The sequence below is a fragment of the Elaeis guineensis genome, chromosome 4 (assembly GCF_000442705.2).
Source record: "Elaeis guineensis isolate ETL-2024a chromosome 4, EG11, whole genome shotgun sequence".
In the NCBI taxonomy this organism is placed as follows: Eukaryota; Viridiplantae; Streptophyta; class Magnoliopsida; order Arecales; family Arecaceae; genus Elaeis; species Elaeis guineensis.
This window is the reverse complement of record NC_025996.2, coordinates 15,880,288-15,898,817: the sequence shown is the minus strand read 5'-3', so window position 1 is coordinate 15,898,817 and position 18,530 is coordinate 15,880,288. Positions and strand designations below refer to the sequence as shown.

General features: G+C 37.7%; 2 protein-coding genes across 2 annotated transcripts; one reads left to right on the top strand and one right to left on the bottom strand.

The window, feature by feature from the left end:
• Positions 1-4,312: 4,312 nt before the first annotated feature.
• LOC140857259 (uncharacterized) lies at positions 4,313-5,230 on the bottom strand. The gene is made up of 2 exons (XM_073256024.1): positions 4,974-5,230; positions 4,313-4,820 (listed from the first exon to the last, which is right to left on the bottom strand). Exons 1-2 carry the CDS (start codon positions 5,228-5,230, stop codon positions 4,313-4,315), a joined length of 765 nt encoding a protein of 254 aa, XP_073112125.1.
• A 1,637-nt stretch (positions 5,231-6,867) lies between these two features.
• Positions 6,868-14,817, top strand: LOC105043688 (uncharacterized). Its single transcript, XM_010921347.3, has 5 exons — positions 6,868-7,126; positions 7,313-7,451; positions 12,864-13,090; positions 13,789-14,046; positions 14,359-14,817. The coding sequence occupies exons 1-5, from the start codon at positions 6,893-6,895 to the stop codon at positions 14,668-14,670; spliced, it is 1,170 nt and encodes a 389-aa protein (XP_010919649.1). The 5' UTR covers positions 6,868-6,892; the 3' UTR covers positions 14,671-14,817.
• The last annotated feature ends 3,713 nt before the right edge of the window (positions 14,818-18,530 follow it).

Sequence of the window (18,530 nt, the reverse complement as noted above, 5' to 3'; positions counted from 1 at the left end):
TGGAAAAGGCCAATTTTTATCCGTCTTTAGTCTCGGTTTTATGGCTGCAAAAATTTCTACTCTTATTATGTATTAATTGAAGGTTGTTAGAGGTTTCTAACTGGTCTTGTAATATGGTTCTTCATTCTCTCTAATCTCATAATCCTGAAATACATTTCCTTTCTCCTTCACACAATTTTCTTGAATCTTGCCTGTTCCAGGATTCATGTAACTAAATACTCTTTCTAGGAAAAAAAAGCCGAGCAAACTGTTCCAACTTAAGGAAGGTTTAAATATGATGATATATGGATCATTTTGTCAGTTTTTGCTGTACTAAAACGTTGAGAGTTATTTCTTTTTTATTTTTATTTTTATTTTTTATTATTTTTTTAAAGGAAAGAATATGGATTCCACCTCCTTCATTCAGTGAAATGTTAGAGGCTAATTCCCTGGGCATTGGCGATCTGCAGCTAGGCATATTTACTCAAGCATGCAGGTGATTGCCTATAACGACAATGAGCAGATGATTACAGATTCTAATTAATCGTAGGCAAGTATAGTATTAAGAATGTACATTATCTATATCAAGAATATACAGAATATTAAGAATGTACAAGTGGAGAAGATCTCTTCATTGTATTTCACTATGATATGTACATCCATATATAGAGATGAAGAAGAGAGAAACAGGCAGGAAATTGGAGAGATCACGGTATCAATCACGTGATCCTCCCAATTCAAAAACATACCATAGTAATTATAAAATATTCTAGACAATATTCTAGACAATGGACATCCTAATATTCTGTAACATGCATTGTAAAAAATATTTTAGATAATGTACATTCCTAATATTCTGTATATTCCTGATATAGACAATGTACATTCCTAATAGTCCCCCTCAAGTTGGCGCATAGAGATTTCGAATGCCCAACTTGCATAGAATCTCTTGAAAATGATCACAGCCGAGAGCTTTGGTAAAGATATCTGCAAGCTGACAATGTGTAGGAACATATCGTGTAGCAATATCTTGAGATTGTAGTCGCTCTCTGACAAAATGACAATCAATTTCTATATGTTTGGTCCGCTCATGAAACACAGGATTTGCAGCAATGTGTAAAGCTGCTTGATTATCGCAATAAAGGAACATGGGACCATGATGTGAAACACTGAGGTCGGATAAGAGGGCTCGAAGCCATAGTAATTCACTGATAGTGTGTGCCATAGCCTGGTATTCGGCCTCTACAGAGGAACGAGACACTGTTGTCTGCTTCTTAGCACGCCAAAAAATCGGAGCATCTCCTAAGGAAACATAGAAACCTGTAGTAGAGCGCCTTATCATGGGACATCCTGCCCAGTCTGCATCACAATAAGCATATAACTGAAAGGTGTTGACACTTGGAAAAAATATGCCTTGACCTGGAGACCCTTTCAAATATCGCAAAATGCGGAAGACTGCGTCTAAGTGTGGTTGCCGAGGAGATTGCATAAACTGTGTCAGAACATGCACCGAGTATGCAATATCAGGCCTAGTGATGGTCAAATAAATGAGTCGTCCCAGCAATCGACGATATAGACCTGGATCATCAAGTAGTTTTCCATCATCCGCCGTGAGCTTGAGATGTTGCTGCATAGAAAATTTTGTGGGCTTGGTCCCAATCATTTCGGTCTCCTGGAGAATGTCAAGAGTATATTTTTATTGTGATACAAATATGCCCGAAGGTGATCGTGCCACTTCTAATCCAAGAAAATATTTTAAGTTGCCCAGGTCTTTAATGTGAAACTTGTCTTGCAAATATTGTTTCAGTGCCTGACATTTCGAAGGGTTATTCCCTGTAATAATCATATCATCCACATAAATAAGAATGGCAATGAAAGAGTCCTCATCCTGTTTGATGAATAGAGAGTGATCGGCTTTAGATTGAGTACAACCATATTGGAGCAAGGAGTGGGAGAACTTTCCAAACCACTGTCTTGACGCTTGCTTGAGTCCATAAAGAGACTTACGCAACCGACAAACACGTGTATCACTTGGTTTTAGAAATCCTGACGGAGGTGTCATGTATACTTCTTCATGAAGATCGCCATGAAGGAAAGCATTGTTGACGTCCAACTGATGTAACTGCCAATGTTTAGCGGAAGCAATAGCTAAGAGATACCGTACTGTAGTCAATTTAGCCATCGGAGCAAAAGTCTCGGTGTAGTCAAGGCCTTCTATTTGTGTATATCCCTTTACCACTAATCGAGCCTTGTATCGCTCAATAGAACCATTGGCCTTGTATTTAATTTTGTATACCCATCTCGATCCAATGGGTTTCTTTTCGAGTGGTAGATGCTCCAAAGTCCAAGTGCCATTTTGCTGGAGAGCAGTGAGCTCAGCCCCCATTGCTTCTCGCCACTTAGGATCCTTTACGGCTTGAGAAAAGGTTTTAGGTTCTTTATGAGAGGTAATAGCTGAAATAAAAGCTCGATGGGAAGCATTAAGCTTAGAATAAGTGAGGTAGCAAGAAATAAGATAAGGCTTACCTGAGATCACTGAATTGGCGGATGTGTCCGGAGGTCTCCCCACTCTTGGGGCATCGACAATATAGTCCTGTAATCGAACGGGTTGCTTCCTATCTCTGACGGGTCGTGAATTAGGTCCAATGGTCTTAAAAGGTGAAACCTGCTCAGGAGAGATAGTATCGATTGCATCAAGAGTCCTGTTCAAACTTGACATTTGGTTCGAATCAATGGAATTGGTTTGTGTTTGATCTGACTCATGAGAAGGAATAGGGTTTGAAATCTGTCCTTGGGTCTAACTCAAATTAGGTACATGAGGTAAATTATTGGTTGCCAAAGGAAATCCCACATCATAATCAGTCTGATTTGATTATGAAAAAGAAGGTATAATAGAAAAGGAAGGTAATGTTTGAGAATAAGGAAACGTCTTCTCATGAAAGATAACATCACGTGAAGTAAATATTTCATGAGTTTCAAGGTTATATACACGATAACCCTTTTGACCAAGAGGGTATCCAACGAACACACAAGCACGAGAATGAGGTTGAAATTTATCACTGGACGTCTCATGCACATAACAAAGGCTACCAAAAACTCTCAAATGATCATAGGTGGGTGGTTTATGAAATAAGAGTTCGTAGGGACTCTTGCCATTCAATTTTGGTGTAGGTGTTAAGTTAATTAAATAGGCAGCAGTCAAAACACATTCTCTCCAAAATGACACAGGTAAGTTGGTTTGAAATCTTAGAGCACGGGCAATATTTAATAGATGTCGATGTTTACGCTCAACCACCCCATTTTGTTCTAGTATCCCAATATAAGAAGTTTGTGATATAATCCCATGTTCTAGAAGATGTGATTTCAATGGTCCGGTTACAAACTCTTGAGCGTTATCACTACGTATATGTTTAATGTTGGCATCAAAATAATTTTTGACCATAGCATGAAAATTAACAAAGCATTGGTATGCCTCAGATTTTCTTTGTAATAGATAAACCCAAGTAGCCCTTGTGCAATCATCAACAACAGTGAGAAAGAAATGAGCTCCCATGTGTGATGAGGTGCGATATGGTCCCCATATATCAATATGAACTAAATTAAATGGTGAAGCAGATTTATTAATGCTCAAGGAAAAAGGCTTTCTTGTCTGTTTTGCACGATAGCAAATGTCACAACAATTATTTATGGAATCAAAAGAAGTATTTGAAAGAAAAGGAACAAGTTTCAAATGCTTGTAAGAGCAATGTCCTAACCGAGCATGTCAGAGATTAATCGAAATATTGACTTTATTTGTCCGTGTAGGACGTATTGCCAAGCCTTTGAAGTAGTAAAGATCATCTCGGAGTTCACCCAATCCAATCAGCTTCCTCGTGGTAGGGTCCTGTAGAGCACAAAATGTGGGAAAGAAAAGAACAGCACAATTAAGTTCTCGAGCAAGTTTGCTTACTGAAACAAGATTGCAAGTAAAATTAGGAGCATATAAAGTACGGTGCAAGGTAATATCATTGGTCAAAGTAACATCATCATATGAATGTACAGGCATATTGACTCCATTAGGTAAAGTAACTGGGAGTGCATTGTCAAGAGGTTCAATATCATGAAGAAAGGACTTACAAAAGGTTAAGTGTTCGGAAGCACCACTATCAAGGATCCAAGAATGATGAAAAGAATCAAGAGAGGCCTTACCAACAAAATTTACGGCACTTTGAGTCTTATCTTGTCCAAGAAAGAAAATAAGTTGCTGATATTGTATAGGAGAAAGACCCGGTATTGGAGAGATTCTGTCTGTATTCAATGGTGTAGTAGCATTCACGGCAACCCCTCCTTGGTGCTAACTACCGGTCTCGGCTCCATTGCCTCTACCCTTAACTCGATCTTTGGATTGCCATCCAGGTGGATACCCGATTAGCTCGAAGCATCTATCACGGGTATGTCCTGTCTTCTTGCAGTGGTCGCATCGAAAATATTTTTTATTTCTTTCCTTGGAGCCGATCTCTTTATTCGCCCTTTCTATCATGGGCTTAACAGCGAGAGCCGCGGCTTCAGGTTGAGAAATTCGAACAGCGGCGACTTCCTTCTGCTTTTCACTTCGAATCAATAAGGCATATGCCTTATTAACTGTTGGTAATGGCTCCATGGACAGCAGCTGATCTCGCAACGTGTCGTAGGAGTCCTTGAGACCAAAAAGAAACTGATGTAGTCTCTCTTCTTCTTTCTCAACTTGGATCTCTCTAGTGGCTCCACACGAACAAGTCAGCACCTTGGGATAAGCCGTAAGTTTCTCCCACAAACCACGAAGATGGGCATAATAAGCGGTAATAGTCATATCATTGCCTTGCCTGAAACTCCAGATTTGAGTCTTTAACTCATGAATGCGAGGAGCATTGCCTTGAGAATATCTTTCCTCAAGATCGACCCAAATATCTCGAGCACTTTCAAAAAAAGAGATGCTGTCATAGATTTCTGGTACAATAGAGTTGTAGATCCATTACATCATCATTGAATTGCACGTATCCCAGAGAAAATGATCCCGCGATCCATCTATAGGTCGTGCAAGTGTCCCATCAACGAACCGAATTTTTCGTTTGGCTCGAAGAGCAGTGATAATGGCCCTTCGCCATGCAGGATAGTTCGGTCCCTTGAGTAGAGATGTCACAAGGGCATTCCCAGGATTCTCTGAAGGTGAGATGAAATAGGGAGATGCCGGATCATGCGCAGTATTTAAGGTCGATGACGAACCATCCACCATAGATTCGATTGTGGTGCTCTGATCGATTTTATCGGACATGTTGATGAGGACAAGATGTAGCAACTATTTGCCTCCAGCTACGTGCAAGAGGACGCTCCAGCAACAACCTGCTGTAAGCGCTTAATCAAGGAAAAGACTTGGATCAATGGCGACCCTGCTCTGATACCATGTAAAAGAAAAGCCCGAGAGATGCAGGAAAAGGAGGAGAAACATAAAAAAAATCAAGTGGAGAAGATCTCTTCATTGTATTTCACTATGATATATACATCCATATATAGAGATGAAAAAGAGAGAAACAGGCAGGAAATTGGAGAGATCACGGTATCAATCACGTGATCCTCCCAATTCAAAAACATACCATAGTAATTATAAAATATTCTAGACAATATTCTAGACAATGGACATTCCTAATATTCTGTAACATGCCATTGTAAAAAATATTTTAGATAATGTACATTCCTAATATTCTGTATATTCCTGATATAGGCAATGTACATTCTTAATATATAGAGAAGTAGCATGTCCAAAAATGAAAAATTTATACAAGGAAATAAATAAGAAAGAAGATGGAATCTATGAGTAAGCACATGAAGAAAGAACTTATAAATCGTAAACTTAGATCTTTACGAAGAAAAGAAGAGTAAAAAGAGACAAGTTACAACTTCTTTGGAAAATTGAGTCTAGCAAAGATCCACCAGTGCCCGCTCAAAGCAACCTTAACAAGATAGCCCTACGTATGCATCTCAAACCTGTACAATCTAAAAACTAGACGTAACCCACGTAGAGAAAAGTGATGGAATTTACTGCTGAAAACCACTCGATAAGAGGACTAATTGTGGTGCGTATCACATTTCCATGCCCTCCATTGAATATTAATCTACTCTGTTTACCAAAAGCAAAGAATATTAATCTGCTCTCATCCGTTCCCTCTGAAAGTAGTTGCAGTTGCAAGTCGTCATTACTTGCTATCCAATACATTTCTTACTTTTCTACCAAAAAAAAATACATTTCCTACTTGATGAACTCAATCAAATACAATTCTGTAGAAATAGGAGTGTAAAAAATATTATGCACTCTAGAATAATATTCTTTGTAACCGTAAGCATCACAATCATGTTCCCTTAAAATCTCAATTCTATCAAATTTGCACAATAGATATTTCAGTATAAAAAATTATATCCTATATCATATATATTTTATTAAAAAATAATTTTTTATAATCAAATCGATTACGAAAAGAATTATGGTTGGACATACTTCAAAAATATTTATCAAAAAATGAATGATCGTATAAAAAATAAATAAATTTTAAAAATATTTAAATAATTTAAATAAATATTATATAATTATTTTTTTTATATATATTATAATTTTTTTCATGTCCGATTTAATTATAAAATTTTTTTCGAAAAACAGGATCATCTCGTTACCCACTGGACCACGTCCATCTTTTTTTTTTTTTTGGTTGAATGGATGACCCGTGGTGCACTATTTTAGTGATGTAAAATTTTTTTTTTCTTTTACCAAAAAAAAGTCTTTTTTTTCTTTTTTTTTTTTTTTTCTGGATAAAGTTTTATTCAGAATTTTGTCGAAGTCCGGAGCTTCGCGCTACTGCACTAGATGAGCAAGTAATATATGTTTGTTTTCTAGAAACGTCGAGTCATGTCGGATTGGTTGATGGAGACGATGAGCTCGCTCAGGGTCTTTATCAACCTGAAGAACCACTTTCGTTTTGGTCGTAATAGTAGGCTGCCGCCGCTGAAACCCACTCCACTTGGCTACAAGATTCGCCCAATCTTCTCCCCTCTGAAACCCACCATCCGGAACTTGAGAGCCTCGGCGGCAGCGGCGGAGATGGTGAAGGCGATTCGAGTCCACGAGCTCGGTGGCCCCGAGGCAAGCTCTCCTCTCCAAACCCTACCCTTCCTCTCCCGGTCTTTTTTGACTTTTTTTTTTTTTTGTTGAAATTATGTCGTGTTCTGCGGCTCATTCAGTGGAAAATTCTGCTTCTATATTCCGATCGGTGTGTGCGGATTTTTGATGTCTGACTTTTATTTTTCGTTTCTTTTGGTGGGTGAGAAGGTCTTGAAATGGGAGGATGTGGAGATTGGAGAACCCAAGGAGGGGGAGATCCGAGTGAAGAACAAAGCGATCGGTGTCAACTTCATCGACGTGTATTACCGCAAAGGAGTATACAAAGCAGAATTGCCTTTTACTCCAGGTAGATTTTCTTTTGCTCGTCTTTTTTGCAATTCCTGTGATGATAAATGATGGAAAGAGAAAATTTATGGGGCCATTACTGCTATGAATTGTCATGGCCTTTTGATGTGGTACAAGTTTGGCTATAAAGGATGTAGGTCAAGGTGATGTACTTTGAAATATGGTAATTGGTGTTTCAGAAAAAAAGGTGAAGATATCTGGTAATTGGTGTTTCAGAAAAGGTGATGATATCTAAGAAGAAAAGCTCATCCACATGATAATCCAAGGTCACAGAGAAGAGACTCAAGCAACGTTGATTTTGCAACAATGGTAGCTCGGCCCTTATATTCAATCTTGAGCAATCATGGCCTGTGTTTTGGAGCTCTAGGATATGATAGTGGAGAAGGGATGAGCATGGAAAAATAGATAACATGGGACCCAAAAACAATTGCAATACTAGAGTTGCTTGGTTGTGGTGGTTGTAATGTAAATTCTGGACAAGGAAACTTGGTCTCATCAAACTGGATGGGTCTTGATGTGCTTTTCATAGTCAAATCCAAGTATATATATCCATTATGAGTATTAGCTATGCCCAAGAAAAAAATATAGAGCTTCGAACATGATTCTAGTTTGTAAGACATGTAAGGATGGAGCACGAGGAAACAAGCACATCTAAAAACATTCAAAGAGGTATAACTTGGGTTATTTTTAAAGAGCTTCAAGAGAGCCTCTAGGTAGATGACATAATAAGAAATGGTGGTTTCAAATGCTAGGACCTAATAATCATTAGTTATAGAGGCACATGCTAAGAGAGCAAGGCTAGTCTCAATAATCTGTGAATAAACTATTTCTTTGTTTTAGGATAAGCTACTTGGTGGTTGATTAGTTTCAAGTAAATATGTGAGAGTTCAATATTCAACCCGTTTTCACTGATTTTTGACAAGCAATTGGATTTTTTTTTTTTTTAGGGTGGTTCTGTTTCATGCTTAAAAGAGTATAACCATATATGCTTAATCCTCAATAAAACAATTTTAGTAGCAATAATTGTAAAAGGAAGACTTGGAGAAGGTGCCCATAAATTGCTATGAATAAATTCAAGATGAGAAGTAACAAAGATGACAATCAAAAGAGTGATTGATGACTTTTACTTAATTTACATATTTTGCATATGCTTAAATATTTACTCGACATAGTTGGAAGCTACCAACAAGAAATACTTGAAATGTTCATGTTAAACGTGCATATTGGTATGCTCATGAATAAAAAAGCAAATGGAGATGTAGAGGAAGTCATTGAGGAAACATAATTGAGAAAGTCTAGACTATCTCTAGCTTCCTTGCAAATGTGTAGACTATCTCTAGTTTCTTGATCACCACTGAAATTGATTAGGTGAAACCAAAAAAAGTATTAGTCAATGGATAGATACAAGGATTTCGAAAACTTTAGAAACATGTAGAACATCGTTTAAGATAAAAGAACAATAAAAAGTATAAACAAAAGAAGACCTAAAATCAGTGATTGTCAAACTTGTAACATTGCCAATCAAAACCTGATCCATACTTGTATGGTTAGAAGCAATGTTGAGATTGCTTATGTCATTGGTGAGATGCTGAGAGGCGACATAATTTGGGTACCAAGTGGGATCAAAGAAGGTAGAGGATGCAGCCACATAAGCAGAGAGAGCGACATCATCTTTAAGATCAAGCAAACTTCAATAGGAATGCATAGCATTCTGATCACTTATGCTATAGATTTGCTAGGATGAGTTTGGAGTTGGTAGGATGGGAAGAAGAGGTTGTGTAGGATAGATGTAGCAGCCTCGACCATGACCTTACCGTCACATGCTCATGGCCTCCATGACCATGACATGTGGAGTGGATGAAGGGGTTGGAGCGGTAGGGTCAGAGTACTGGTTTTAGTGGTAATATTCACTGAATTGGAAGGAGAGGAACTGAGGAAGAGCCAACTAGTTGTTGCTTAAATAAGATTTGTAGCTTCCATGGAAGGCTGGTGAAGTCACTTACAGAGATGTGCTTGAGACGAGCAGTAATGAGAGATGCAAAGGAAGCATGATCAAGTTTTGAGACCATGAGGGAGAATGACAAAAGATGGGGCCTCAGACTAGAGACAGCAACTGTAGTGAGATTATCACAAGAGCGTTAGCTTTTTGATGGTGTTTAGTCATTGATAAAGAACCCTTCTTAAAATAATCGCAATAGGATAATCACTCTTTTATCTTAAACAAATTTCTATATGTTTCTCAAATTTCTAAAATCTTTTGTTCTGTCCATCTTTTATAATAATTTTTATTTCAAGTTTCATTCTACTTGTTGCCTTATCAAGGAACAATTCCTTTTACCAAACCAGGAACCATTGTTATGGGAACTCCTGAGTCTGGAGTGCACAAAAACTATAGATGACCTTTGCATTCTTCACTCTGCTTTCAATACGACTTTGCATCTTCATATGCTTTTCGTCATGAGTGTACTAGTGTGCATGTTTGACATGAACATCTTAGTCATCCATGTATCAGTGGCAATCTTATTCCTCATCAGCTGCTTCCACGTACGTCGAATATATTGTCAAGTTTATGTGAACCATCTCAGTTAAGTTAAAAATCAGTGATCATCTTTTAGATTGTTATCTTCTGTAACTTCTCCTCTTGAAGTTGTTCTCAATGATTTATAAAATCCTCCATTTTTTTTCTTTTGAGGACTATTGCTCGTACATTTGTTTTTTGCTGATCATTATGGTAGATATATGTGATTATACCCTTATTCATGAATTTGAACCACTTCAATTTTCCAAAAAATTCAGCTACTAGTTTAAAATTATTTTAGTATAAAACAAAACAAATATGTTCTTGTTCAAATTGATGACAGGGTGAATATCATGCTCATCAACCGTGAAGTTTCTTATTCTCAGAAAGAGCAGTATGGTCAGGTTGTGCAGAAGCAATGGTCAGTTTTTGGGATTGTTGTTACTCTCTAGCGTGTGCCTCTATACCCAATAGTTATTGGGTCTCAATGTTTTATTTTTAAATTGTTTACTCACAACACCTCCTCGTTTTGTATCTCCATGTAAACAGCTATTTAAGAACCCCCAAGTATACTTTTTTGAAGGTTTTTGTCCATGCTTGTGTGCTCTAGATCGAACCTTATATGTTTCATAAATTGGAAGCACCAAGGTTCATAGTTTTCTTGGTTATAGACTACCAACTGTACCTACATTTCTTGACACATTGAGTTTGATGAGGGCCCAGTGTTCTCTAGAACTGATATGACACTAAGATAAACAATAACCATGGAAATATAGTTGTTGTTGTGCCTATATCAGCTATTTTGCCATGCTTATTCCTATCCAATTGCTAGCAACAACACCTACTCAATCAGAGCAGCTGCTGCCACCACCACCTTCACTTGACTTAATTAAAAACCCATCATCTAAACCAAAGGATTACGTGCGCAAAGAAAATGCCACTTTGCTAACCTTTAAGGAGTATTCTTTTAAGCAGAATTCTCCAACATTTCAAGAAACTAAAGATTTGGAAGTATTAGGGGGAGGATAGTCAATGTTGTTTATTCTTTTTTGCTACAAGGAGGATAGGAAGGATGATCCAAAGCCAGTTCCCGAGGTATTAATTCACTGTTTACAAGGATCACCAAAGCGAAAAAAGATACATATGTTAAGTGATGATTTGATATATTTAAAAATCTAGAAAATTGGTACATAGATACAATGCACTTGACTCTACTTCTGGATTCAGTCATCTGTAATCTTCAACACTGCACATGCATGATGTTTATGCATATGTCTCTGAACTGCTTTTGAGATGATTCTGTATGCATGGGGAAGCTTATTTAATGTACTTTCCATGGCATGGGCATTCTTGTCATGTTCAAAACATGCTTTGGTCAGAAGCACTTTTCCTATTGCAGACTGGTGGACAAACCGTATGTTACTGCCTTTCTCATGAGCTAATTTCTACCATGACCTATGGAGAGAATTAGTTTCTCATGGCAAAAGGCATCTAGTTTAGGTCAGAGCCTTTCCCATTTTACACCTGCTAAATACACATACACTAACTCCTAGTACTTAAGAGATCCATGATTTATGTGATGCTGGATTTAATTTAGGTTGTTAAATCTTGTAGGGGGGGTGAACGTGGAATTAAGATCACTGAAAACAACTAAGAAAACTTCATATTTATGAACAGTTAAATTTACTCTGACAAGAAAAGAGCACATAAAATGGAACTCACGGTGAAATTAAGCATGCAACAGACTTGTGCTTAAAGAGGTATCGTAGTGCTAGCTTGAGTTTTCTTGGCTTGGGTATACAGATAGGACATATGGGTGTCGCAAAAAGGATTAGTTCCATGTGTCACATAGAGGACTTCATTTGAGGGTTACGTGGTCATTGAAATCACTGTGAAATATCTTTACATGCATGATACAGAATGTTGGGTTAATGGAAAGGGATGCAAGCATAATTTAGATGAGGCTGCTAATCTAGGTAAATTTAGAAGGTCAGAGTTAGAATGTTACAGAACTTGAGGGAGAACTGCCGGAGATGGCTTGGCTTTATCACTGTATATTTGGGAAGATTTGTTTATGGGCTCGTGATTGAGGTTGAAAGGCTAGAATGAGGGGGAACCAGAAGATAATGGTGTTATTTAAACATACATGAAGCTGCTATCCATTTTTACAGGTCTCTACCCAGATAGCATCTAAATTTTTGTTGTTTTCATTTATTATGTTTTGTGCACATGTTGGGGTGTGTGTGCGCGCGTGAGAGAGAGAACCTATACCAAATTTATGCGAAGAATGTTTATAAAAGTCTCCATTTATTGATTGCTTTGTTTTGTTCGATAATTGTTTGTGTTATGATTCATGTTGCAATTAGATTGGCCATCATGGTCTTGGGAAAATTTCCTCTTCCATCTTCTTCTTTCCTCAATTAGCTATAAAAGTACAACTTGCGTTTGAATTGCATATATTATTTGCAGCAAGCTAGCAAATTGTCCATGAGAGTTACTCCCTAAAAGGTTTTTCACTTAAACCAAATTGATTTTCTCCTAATTGTGTTAGGTAGGCAGGCATTTCTCTTAGAGATCCTTGGACTGATTCTGCTTCAATAAACTAATGATAGAGTTTTCTAAGATTTGATATGGTAAGAAATAAAAATGAATGCCAGACATTCTGCCATGTTCTTCATAATTTTGTCATCAAAGGATGGACACGTAATGTTGTTTATCTAAAATATAAAAAAATGACCTAGAAATTGCACTTATTACAAGTTACCATAACTTGGTGCAAGAGTTCAATAGGTAAGTATTGGTATGATATCATGATGGCTTCTTATTTGCCAGTGGTTGCTTTGTTTTCAGTCCCTCTTGGTTATGTTATTGTGATCTCACTGGTTAGATTTTCAGGAAGGGAAGCTGTGGGAGTGGTGACTGCTGTAGGCCCTGGGTTGACTGACAGAAAAGTAGGGGATATTGTTGCTTATGCTGGCAATCCAATGGGTTCTTATGCTGAAGAGCAGATTCTTCCTGCAAGTGTTGCAGTTCCTGTTCCACCTGCAGTTGATTATAAAATAGCGGCATCTGTTCTGCTGAAGGGCATGACTGCTTATGTTCTACTTCACCAATGCTTCAAGGTTGATTCTGTTCATTCTGAGTCTGTAGACATTTTGTAATCTCTTGCATAATTATTTGAGTAGCTCCATTTTCATTGCATGTGCCCTTCTAATGACCTACCATCTTCCTACAAATACATTGTGAGCCAACTTTAAGTGGAGTTATCTGGGGCTCTGCTGTTGCTGGCTCTATGTTCTTAAAAAGATACTACTACTAGCATGACCTTACCATATTTCCCTGCTTATAGAGGGACACAAAACATGTGCACAATAACCCAATACAATCATCATCATCATTTTGTGGATTCTCATAAGCTACATGGCAGTTTACATGCTTCCCCATGGGATACAATTTCAATGAATAGCACTACTAATGTTACTTCTCTAACTGACCACATTGACCTTTTACATGAAATGATATAACATATTCATTCAATTACACTTGTCCTTTATTTGATCTCCCAAAATATGCTACGGATCAATTTCTACTGTAAAGAGTGCTTGGGCTTGATTTGTACGGCACACAATCAATTAAAATCTGAATGGCACTGAATGGCTCTTGTGATGATTATACTTCTCTCCATCAATTTTACTGGTTTTTGTTTTAACCTTTACTGACGCTAACCTGCATAATGTTGATTATATTCTGATTTTAACCATTAGTGATTATATTTGTATACAAAGTAAACTAAAAGGTTCTGATTATATTTGGAATGCAGGTGGAAGCAGGACACACTGTTCTTGTTCATGCTGCAGCGGGTGGTGTTGGTTCCCTACTTTGCCAGTGGGCAAAGGCCCTAGGTGCCACCATCATCGGAACTGTTTCAAGTGAAGAAAAAGCATCTCAAGCGGCCGATGATGGATGTCACCATGTCATAATTTACACAAAAGAGGATTTTGTAGCCAAAGTCAATGAGATAACTTCTGGCAAAGGTGTTAATGTTGTCTATGATTCTGTTGGAAGAGATACATTCCAGGTAGATTGCGCGACTTTTGCTGAAATATTTCTCTTCACAGATATGGTCTGATGAATAATGATTGTATAAAAAGTAGAATCCACTTCATGCCTTTTCTATTTTTACCATCATGGATGATGATTCTCTATCAAAGTTAGGAGAACTGAAATGGCATGTGCTGTTCCGGTTGAGGATAAACTGTCTTGATAAGTAAATTACGTTTCATTTCAAGTAATCTTTCAATAAAATTATGTTTCTTCCTTTATGAGTGGTAAAAGGAAATACACATTGTGATAACAACTGGAACTCATTTGGGACTTCTCTTGTATGCAGGGATCGTTGGCATGCTTGATGTCACGAGGGTATATGGTCAGCTTTGGGCAGTCATCAGGAGGACCAGATCCAGTTCCACTGAGCGACCTTGCTCCGAAATCTCTGTTCCTGACTAGGCCTAGTCTCATGCATTATACTGCTACCCGTGACGAGCTTCTGCAAGCTGCTGGGGAGGTCTTTGCTAATATTGCATCTGGCGTGCTGCGGGTTCGCATCAACCATACCTACCCATTGTCTGACGCAGCACGTGTCCATGCTGACCTTGAAGCAAGGAAAACTTCTGGTTCGATAGTTCTGATACCAGATAGCTAGACGACATGTTACTTCATATCAAGTTGTTGGTGAATAGTTCTGTGAAAAATGTGAATTGCATGGATACTTTTGTTGTATATTGCTTTCAAAGTGAATCCTGTCCTCCACGAACACATGCAATAAAATAATGGTCCACAAGTTTGTCGATGAGAAGTGTTTGATGGCTTTTTTATTACAGGTTTTGAGAAATGGACTCGGACCAAGCGAAAAAAGCAATTATTTGGTTCTTCATCATTTTCCATGCTTAGGTCTGTAATGGATGAGGACGATACCAGAGAAGCTATTTCACGCAATTTCTTAATCCCGGTTGACAGATATGGGAATAGATAGCATTTCAAGACGGTGCAGATGCTCGCTGGGAGATTGCATCATGAAAGCTATTAGCAGATTTGTGAGTGTAGGTCAAAATGGAGTTTGACATCCTAGGTCAGTCCTAACTGCTGCATTGCTGATCCATTTTCATTGTGAAAAGTAGGATTGGAGGCAGAAAGTAGGGGAAACAACCTATCTACGGGAGCATCTTGTTTTGGGCTATCTAAGTCAATGCGGGGTTCAGGTGAACATCGAGGGGCTTAATCCGATTAATGTAATCATAAATTTATGGACGGGCTCGACAATCTGTTTGGTGAAAGTTAGATTTGTCAACGGATCAGATTCGGGTCGGAATCTGAATATTTAGATTCAGATTCGATCTTAGTTACTGGTGTCGGATCCGGATCCGAATATTCGACGGGTCTAGCCTTGAAGTATCAAATCCGGATCCTAATGGATTTCAGATATCCGGATCCGATTTCGAGATCCGAAACTCATATTCAAAGTCTCATAAAAAATACTTAAAAATTATATAATAACTTATAAAATATTTAAAAATTATACAATCATACGATCATACAAATAAAAATATAAAATTTATTCAAATTCAACAAGTAAAGCTCCAACTAAAATATCCAAAACATCCTCAATTTGCTCTACAGGTATGCTTACATTTCATTCAACTTCAACATTAAAATTTTCAATATTTCATATTTTTTAAAATTTAAAATAAATCACATAAAAAAAGATAGCTATAAATTAATCCACAGAATATTATCAATACATTCACAGCAATGAACATTTATCAACAAATTAATCCACATGATATTTACCGATGCTTACCTAGAAAATAGTAGATCAGCGAGGGCGCAGTGGATCAACTGTCTTAATGTCGGGGTCCGACGAGCGGCGGAGACGGAGAGGAAATCGAGATGGAGAAGGTCAGTGGTGGAGAGATCGGATCCCGGAAGTGGGCAGCTGTGGAGAGGGAGGGGCGGCTCGGATGGCTGCAGAGGCGATGTGAGGCAGAGGGAGGGGGCGCTCAGTGACAGAACTGCAAAATGGAGCGACAGAAGGGCAGAGGTGGAGAGGAGAGGAGGGAGGGCTCGGCACCATCAGAAAGCAGATCTCGATGGAGGGATCTCGATGAAGAGGGAGAGCGGGAGACTGAGAGATAGAGAGAGGGAGAGAGGGAGACTGAGAGATGGAGAGAGGGAGAGGATCTCCTTCGTCCACGACTTTGGTGTCGGGGTCCGACCACCGACGAGCAAATCTTATGGCGGAGAGGGAAAGAGGCCACTGAGAGCCGTAGAGCGGGTCCAGCGGGAGAGGAATCGGGAGCAGGAGAGGAGGGAGGGCTCGGCGCCGTCGGAAAGCAGATCTCGATGGAAGGATCTCGACGGAGAAGGAGAGCGGGAGACTGAGAGAGAGAGAGAGAGGGAGAGCGAGAAAGGATATCTTTCGTCCACCACGTTGGTGTCGAAGTCTGGCCACCGGTGAGCGTATCATGTGGTGGAGAGGGAGAAGTAGGACGTCCAGACTTCGGAGGAGCGGGAGAGGAGGGGAGGGAGAGGCCGGAGGCATCGTCAGGACTCGAGAGACCGAGAGACTAAGAGAGAGAGGGAGAGAGAGAGACTGAGAGAGGGATGGGGGTTTTATTATTTTAGGGCTTCAAAGCTTTTAGAAATTCTAAGCCGTTGGGTCTCTGATTTAACAGTTCAAAATAATTATATATATATATATATATATATATATATATATATATATATATATATATATCTAATATTATTCGGGTCTCGAGTCTTTCGGATCTGAATATTAAATATCCAGATCCTATCCGTTTATATGATGGTTTATCGGATCTGAATTTGGATTCGGATAAACGGGTCCAATACTAATACCAGATCCGGATCCATCGGGTAAATACCCACAGATCTCGGGCCTAGACCCGGCCCGTGGACAGCTCCAGTGGAAGTATCACAGTTGCTTGGCTCAAATTCTGACTGATCCAATGGGCAAGTATCAGGCTGGAAAGCTGCTGATAAGACCAGGTCGGCTGGTATAAATGTATGCGCAATGATACGCACAAAAAAAAAAGAAAAAAAATGAGGGAAATATAAAGGTTACGTTGATAGATAGAAGCAGAGAGATAACTTTGCCAATCATTCGGATAAAAATATCTTATTATATTTTTATATTTAAATAATAAATATTTAATATATTATTTTAATTTATGTTATTTTTAATCAAAATAAATATTTATATTAATCAATAATATATTATATGTATAAATAAAAATATTAATTTTATAATAATAATTAATATATTTTTATAGGATTAATAATTTATAGGACTCATAAATATATTTTTACAGAATTTATTAATTATTAATATATTAATATATATAGTAATATTTTATTTATAATATATTATATATGATTAATAAATATATTTTAATAAAATATATTATGAATAGTTTTGGTATTATATAATCAGTCATCTTGGATTCTCGTAGTATACCAAATAGATTACTTATGGATATTCGAGAATCTTTAATCATCAGATCATGACTACCAAATGTTGTAATCTTAGATCACTGGTGATTAAATTAATACAGGATTTAGATTACTGATGATCTTAGATTACTATGGTAATCTTATTTAGATCACCAAACACTATCTAAGGTTTGTTTGGATGTCTAAAATTCTACGAGATTTGTGAGTTGGGCCAAGATAAGCAGTTAAGTCAAGCTAGATTTGATTTATATTTACAAAAACTGAGAGAACTATTGGAGTGGATTAGCGTAAATCTCATAGGAAGAAAAAAAAAAACTTGCCAAGGCCTTTTTTTTTCTTTTTGTGGGATTCGAGCGGGCAGATTATATTGATTTTTTGGATTTTTATAAAAATAGTTCTAATCTAGTCTAATTTAACTGGTTGTCTTGACTAATCCATGATTTTTCATGAGATTTTAGGCCCAGATATTCAAACAAATTCTAATGATGAGGCAGCAAGGAAGAGCTTGGGGTCATCGGAGCCAAAGGGAAACTTATAATCCTCACCATCTCTCCCCTCCTTCCCTGCACCATGCGCCATCACCACCTCCCATGCCCGGAGACCCTGAAAAGGATTTTTGCATACATGCGTCTCATATTGGAAAAAGAAAAACAAAATCTCATTTGTTCTTGGGCTAGAGTAATATGGGTTAACTTCGCCCATCTGAGGACATTGCAAGAATTCGTTGGATGTTAAGACGCCTGCGATGATTAATCATAAACATCAACACATGTGAAAGGTTAACTATAAAATATCCATTTTTCTTCGATGATTTTATTTTTTATTTATTTTATTTATCTTCAAATCACTAAATATTTTTCTTAATGATTTATAATGAATATTAATCCACAATTGCTATATGTATTAAGAAATGCTTCATCTATGATAAGAAGTGCATTATATTAATCCTTTTCAAATGTTAATGTAATCTTAGAAGAAGATTAATTCTCCATGACTATATTTGGAAATTTAGATGGTACTATGAAGGATAAG